The following is a 6,654-nucleotide window of genomic DNA, read 5'->3' on the forward strand; positions in this document are numbered from 1 at the left end:
CCCTTGCCTCTCCTGGGGCCGGCTCCTGGGCTGGGCTCAAGGTCTTCCCTTCCTCCCCATCCCCTCTGGAGACAAGGTGCCTTTGGGACTATTTACACTGGAGCCATAAATCTGGAGCAACTCATGGGAGCTGCACTCTGGGCCTCGGGGGGTCTGAAGATGGCAAGGTAAAGAGACTGGAATCCTGCCCCTTTCATGCCTGACCTGCCAGGCCTGCCTTCTGCTGCCTGGGTAACTCCTGCCACCCTGCAGTTCTCAGGAGCCCTTCATTTGGTCTCAGTCACGTCCGTCATGTCCGACTCTTTGTGACCTTATGGGCTGTAGCCCGCCAGGCTCCTCTGTCCACCGGATCCTCCAGGCAGGAGTACTGCGGTGGGTTACCCTGGGAGAAGCCCAAATTTGCCCCAACTAAGGTCCGAGGGGAAAGAGAAGGGGGTGGGGGCCCAAACCCTGAGTCTAGCCCGTGCCTCCAGCACAGCTCTGACCTGGGAGGCAGCGTCTCACCCATCCTCTCTGCAGCCTCTCGGGACTCACCCACTAACAGCCTGCCTGAGCCAGGCCAGGGCCGGGAGGTTTTCACAAGGTTCCAACTGAACACATCACGGTAAGAAGGGAGACGTGCTCAGGACAATGTCTGCAGGCGACAGGGCCCTGCCTCTGCACCTGCCTGCTTATTCTTCTTCCCTTTTTCCTGCCTCCCTCCTGATTAGTCCCCTTTTACAGATGAGGAAACTGAAGCCCAGGGAGGGAAAGAGACTGGCCAGAGCCGCAGACTGGATGGCGAGCTGGTCTGGGAGGCTGACCCAGCCCTGCTGCCATCTGGGCTGCCCGCAGGTCGGGAAGGTGGGTCGCCCAGTGTGAATGGTCCTGGAGGACAGAGACCCAGCAGAGTCCTGGGCTGCAGGAGGGACCCTTGGCCTCCAAGGAGCAGGAGCCGGAGGGTCAGGATGTCTCCAGACTGTTCCCAATGGTGACCCTGAGCTAGGAGACCCCGAGGCCACTGGAGTCGAACCAGCCAGATGGGGTGAGATGCGGGGGTCGGATCTCACAGCTGGATTTGCAGGGCATGAGTCTGGCGACACTCTCTGGCCTTTGTGTCCATCCCCAGGCCCCATATCCGGGTAAGATCAGATTCTCCAGCCCCTCCGAGGGTGCCCATGAATAATCCCGGCACTGCGGGCTATTAAACCCATTTACAGATGAGGATCGAGGTCAGAGGGGAGGAGGCACCACAGCCCCTCTGATGACCGCACACTGAGCTTGCCACCCACCCAGCCTCATCCTGAGCCCCTGCTGCTCCCACCCTGGGTGTCACTACCCCACCCCGACTCCTTCCCAAAAGAAGCTGGAGTCCCACCCCCCACCTTGCTGTGGGGCGCCTGGCACAGGGCAGCTCTGGCTCAAGCTCGTGGAGGGAACGGTGGGTGAGCGCTGGGGGGAGCATGGGTGGTGGAGGACACGGCCTGGGGTCAGAGCCGCACTGCTCAGCTATGTTGCTCTGGGACAATCGCTTGACCTCTCTGAGCCTGGGTTTCCTCATCTGTAAAATGGGTGTGGGGAGCAGAGGGGAGGATCGGGTGGAAGACGCTCCCTGGCTTGTGAGTGGCTGGCTGCCCTCAGGGACCAAGATGACTCAGGACCAGCACGCGGGTCCAGAGGAGGCCCCCTCCCTGTCCCGTGGCCCATCAAGGGCACAGTCCCAGCCCTCCGTGGCCCTCCGGCCCCGCCCGCATGCCCTGTGAGCCCAGGGAGGCCAGGCGGCCTTGCCTTTTGAACTTGTACAGGATGAAGGCCCCGACTGCGAAGAGCCCGCTGATGAAGAGGATCACCACTGCCCAGTAGCCGCCTCCACCTCCCAGGCTCGGGGGACCTGTGGGCAGAACAGCCTGTGAGCGCTCAGAGTGGGCAGTGGCCGCCCCCGGAACCTGGGACCCCACTGGGTAAAGCCCGGCCCTGGTCCTTCGCCCCCGAGAAAGTGGACACAGCTCCGTCCAGACCGATGCTGGCATGGACATGCGTCTTCACGGAGCAGAAAGCGGCCCTTCAGCTCCTGCCAAGATTCTTGCCCCAGAGCGGAGAGGAGAGTCCGTGGTGGGCATGGGGGCAGAGTGCATCTGAGACCCTGCGTGCGTGCTCAGTCGCTTCAGTCACGTCTGACTCTGTGACCCCATGGACTGTAGCCCGCCAGGCTCGTCTGTCCAAGCGATTCTCCAGGCAAGAATGCTGGAGCGGGGTGCCATGCCCTCCTCCAGGGGGCCTTCCTGACTCAGGGATCGAACCCAGGTCTCTTACGTCTCCTGCACTGGCAGGCGGGTTCTGTACCACTGGTACCACCTGGGAAGCCCAATCTGAGACCCTAAATGACGTAAATTAAAGCAAGAGCTCCATGCATCCATGGAGAGGGCAGCAAGGCTGACCAGGATTTAACTGAGACGACCACCCGGCCAGGAGGGACATGTGGTCAGCAGAGGGGTTCCCTCTGCCCCCAGTGTACACAGTAGCCAGCGTCGTCCGAGGGGCCTGGACGCCCACCCACCCCACCTTGCAGAGGCGAGCCCGGCCCGGGCCCTCACCTGTGTCCACGTCCCTCACGGCCACCACGACCCGGACCCCGCCGCGCAGGAGGAAGCTGATCTTCTGTGCTTTCAGCACCTGCTGGATGGCCGTGAGTCTCTGAAAGCACAGAGCGGGGGAATGAGGGGTGTCTTCAGGGTCCCAGCAGGGGGAGTGGGAGAGCTGAGCGGATGTCCGCCCTGACTCTCTGGGGTCAGAGGGCTGGGGGAGGGCCCCTGCACCTCTCCGGGTCTCAGTTACCCCATCTGTAAAATGGGAATGCTAGCCACCAACCAACCCTCACCAAGAACCTCTGAAGGGACACAAGATGATCCAAGCGTGGCCCTGCCCTCAGAGAGCTCCGACTTTAGTAGGGACCACGGAGTGTGGTAATCCAGGGATGTCCAGGAGGCCCCTGACCCCAGAAGTAATCAGGGGAGGCTTCTCAGAGGTGGAAGATCAAGAAGAGGACAAGGAGGGTCAGGGCAGGTGACCCAGGCATGCGAGTGACCCCACACCTGAGGCCGAGAACTCCCAGGGGTGGTGTTGCAAGATCGTGGGGTGGAGGAGGGGCAGTGGGCCTCTGGGCCACCCTACTGGTTTGGGAATTCATAAGCGGGGACTTTCTGGGGCTCAGAAGGGACTCAATCAGCCCACATGGGTGTCAGGTGTCAGCCTTCTGCACAGGTCGGGGCAGAGGTGCTGGGGAAGTAGGCCCCCAGGGACGGCGGTCCCGTGGCTCCGCTCCCGGGACCTCTGGGCGGGGGACATTCCCTGGGGACTCTGGCCGAGCCTCAGCAGCATTTTGGCCTCTGGGACTCGGCTCCTGTTCACAGAATGAGGGTGCTGGCTTGGCCTGTCGCTTACACAGCTCCCCACCTGGAGGATCTGGGAAGTACCTGGTTCTGCTGCTTGAACCAAGAACGGAAAGGTGCCAGTACATGAGTGGTTGCCAGGGGCTGGAGGGGGGTGACTGCCGGTGGGGGCGGGGTTTCCTTTGGGAGGAGTTGGTAATAGTGGGGCTGGAGGGGGTGACTGCTGGTGGGGCGGGGTTTCCTGTGGGAGGAGTTGGTAATAGTGGTCCCATGGCTGTGAATATACTAAAACCACTGAATGGTACACCTTACAAAAGTAAACATTATCTCAAAGTAAAAAGAAGAATCAGAACCGCAGCCAAGCTCTGGACTAGTCGTGGGCGCCAATGCCCACGCAGACGGTCTGGAGAGAGAGACCAGCGCTGAGGCGGGGCTGCGGCACGGCTCGCAGGACCCCTGAGTGTGGGTGGTAGTGCCCATTTTACAGACGAGGGAAGCGAGGCTCAGTGAGACCCCTGCCAGGAAGCACAGTGTGGGCATGGTGCCCACCCCCGCTCTGGCTGCAGAGCCATGCTCGAGCCACGCCCAGGTGGCCTCCGGGTGGACCCTTGACTGTGAAGGGCATCCACATCTGAACCTGGGGCTCCCAACCACACCCCAGGCTCTCGGCACCTCTCTGTCCTCAGGTCATTGTGAGGATTCGTACAAGCATCTCGCATGGCGCCCCAAGACCTGAGCTCTGCACACAGCAGACTCCCTAGGATTGGCTGCTGGCAGTGGACGGGTGTGCGGCTAAGGCTTCTCCCTTACTTTGGGCCCATGATTTACTCTGAGCACTCAGGACACTGGGGGAAGTTCAGTTCAGGCGCTCAGTCGTGTCTGACTCCGTGACCCCAAGGACTGCAGCACGCTAGGCCTCCCTGTCCATCACCAACTCCCAGAGTTTACTCAAACTCATGTCCATTGAGATGGTGATGCCATCCAATCATCTCATCCTCTGTCGTCCCCTTCTCCTCCTGCCCTCAGTCTTTCCCAGCATCAGGGTCTTTTCCAATGAGTCAGCTCTAACCTTCAGGTGACCAAAGTATTGGAGTTTCAGCTTTAGCATCAATCCTTCCAATTAATATTCAGGACTGGTTTCCTTTAGGATGGACTGGTTGGATCTCCTTGCAGTCCAAGGGACTCTCAAGAGTCTTCTCCAATACCACAGTTCAAAAGCATCAATTCTTTGGTGCTCAGCTTTCTTATAGTCCAAATCTCACATCCATACGTGACTCCTGGAAAAACCTAGCCTTGCTTAGACAGACCTTTGTTGTCTAAGGAATGTCTGCTTTTTAATATGTTGTCTAGGTTGGTTATAACTTTCCTTCCAAGGAGTAAGCGTCTTTTAATTTCATGGCTGCAGTCACCTTCTGCAGTGATTTTGGAGCCCCCAAAATAAAGTCTTTCACTGTTTCCACTGTTTCCCCATCTATTTGCCATGAAGTGATGGGACCGGATGCCATGATCTTCGTTTTCTGAATGTTGAGCTTTAAGCCAACTTTTTCACTCTCCTCTTTTACTTTCATCAAGAGGCTCTTTAGTTCTTCACTTTCTGCTGTAAGGGTGGTGTCATCTGCATATGTGAGATTATTGATATTTCTCCCGGCAATCTTGATTCCAGCTTGATTCCAGTGTTTCTCATGATGTACTCTGCATATAAGTTAAATAAGCAGGGTGACAATATACAGCCTTGACATACTCCTTTTCCTATTTGGAACCAGACTGTTGTTCCATGTCCAGTTCTAACTGTGGCTTCCTGACCTGCATATAGGTTTCTCATGAGGGAATGGGGGGAGTACCCCGCGGTTTACTCCGAGCACCCACGACAGTGGGGGAGTACTTTGTGGTTCACTCTAGCACTCGGAGTCTTTTCCAATGAGTCAACTCTTCGCATGAGGTGGCCAAAGTACTGGAGTTTCAGCTTTTTTGCTGTGCTTCATGGGGTAGTAAAGAGTTGGACACGACTGAGGGACTGAACTGAACTGAACTAGCACTCAGGACAACGGGGAGAGTACCCCACGGTTTACTCTGAGCACTCAGCACAATGCGGGGAGTATCCCCCCTCCTTTCCTTCCAACCCTCACTCTAAAGTGCCCCCAGTGGGTGCAGCCTCCCAGCCAAGTGCTGGCAGCCGGGACCCGTGCAGTCTTCCCCAACCTTCACCCAGCCTCTACTCTCAGATCCTCATCTGAGAAGTGTGTCAATGACTCTCAACCAGCTGCTGGCCAACGTCCGGAGACACCTATCATCAGGGCTCAGGCTTGGCTGGGAGCCCCAGGTTCAGATGTGGATGCCCTTCAGGAAGGGCTGTGGGTCAGGCCGGCACAGTCAAGGGTCCACCCAGAGGCCTCCCGGGCATGGCTCGAGCACGGCTCTGCAGCTAGAGCAGTGGTGGGCACCATGCCTGCACTGTGCTTCCTGGTGGGGGTCTCACTGAGCCTCGCCCCCTCGTCTGTAAAATGGGCGCTACCACCCACACACGGGTGCTGCGGGCTGTGCTGCAGCCCCGCCTCAGCATTGGTCACTCTCTCCATACCGTCTGTGTGGACATCTGTGTCCGCGACTAGTCCAGAGCTTGGCTGTGGTTCTGATTGTTCTTTTTTTTTGGAGATATTTACTTTTGTAAAGTGTACCATTCAGTGGTTTTTAGTATATACTCACAGTCACGTGATCACTACTACCGTTTAACTCCTCCCAAAGGAAGCTTTCATCCTCCCAGGGCAAACCCTGCCCCACCAGCAGTCACCCCCCTGCCCCCCCAGCCCCTGGCAACCACTCCTGCGTGGTCTCTGGATTTGCCGATTCGGACATTTCGTATAAATGGAATCGCACATCAGTGGCTTTTTTATGACCACTGTCTTTCATTTTGCATCATCCTTGGGTTCACCCAAGTTGCAGCCTGGATCAGAATGTCACTCCTGTTTGCGGCTGAGTAATGTTCTGCTGTGCGTCTGGGCCGCCTCCTCCTCGCCCAGTCGTCTGCGGGTGGGCATTTGGGTTGCTTCTACTTTGGGTTCACAGACACCTGTGCACGAGTGTGTGTGTAGACACGCATTTTTACTTCTCTTCGGTACATCCCTGGGGGGTGAAGCTGCCGTGTTATATGGTAGCTTTGTGTTTGAAGATCTGCCAGACAGCTTCTACGGCGGCCGCACCATTTTCCGTTCCATCTCAGCAGTGAACGAGGGGCCAAGTTCCTCCATGTCCTCACCCACACTCGTCAGGGTCTGCTTGCTGGGGGACT

General features: G+C 57.7%; 1 protein-coding gene across 1 annotated transcript in view; it reads right to left on the reverse strand.

The window, feature by feature from the left end:
• LOC104999079 overlaps positions 1-6,654 on the reverse strand; it is a 31,059-nt gene that overhangs the window by 20,253 nt on the left and 4,152 nt on the right. Inside the window, exons 5-7 of the mRNA XM_010854542.1 lie at positions 2,574-2,673; positions 1,736-1,870; positions 1,365-1,431 (exon numbers count right to left, since the gene is read on the reverse strand). Coding sequence (XP_010852844.1) covers positions 1,365-1,431; positions 1,736-1,870; positions 2,574-2,673 — 302 coding nt within the window. The remainder of the gene's footprint in view (positions 1-1,364; positions 1,432-1,735; positions 1,871-2,573; positions 2,674-6,654) is intronic.

Source organism: Bison bison, unplaced genomic scaffold (genome assembly GCF_000754665.1).
Source record: "Bison bison bison isolate TAMUID 2011002044 unplaced genomic scaffold, Bison_UMD1.0 scf7180017864342, whole genome shotgun sequence".
NCBI lineage: Eukaryota > Metazoa > Chordata > Mammalia > Artiodactyla > Bovidae > Bison > Bison bison.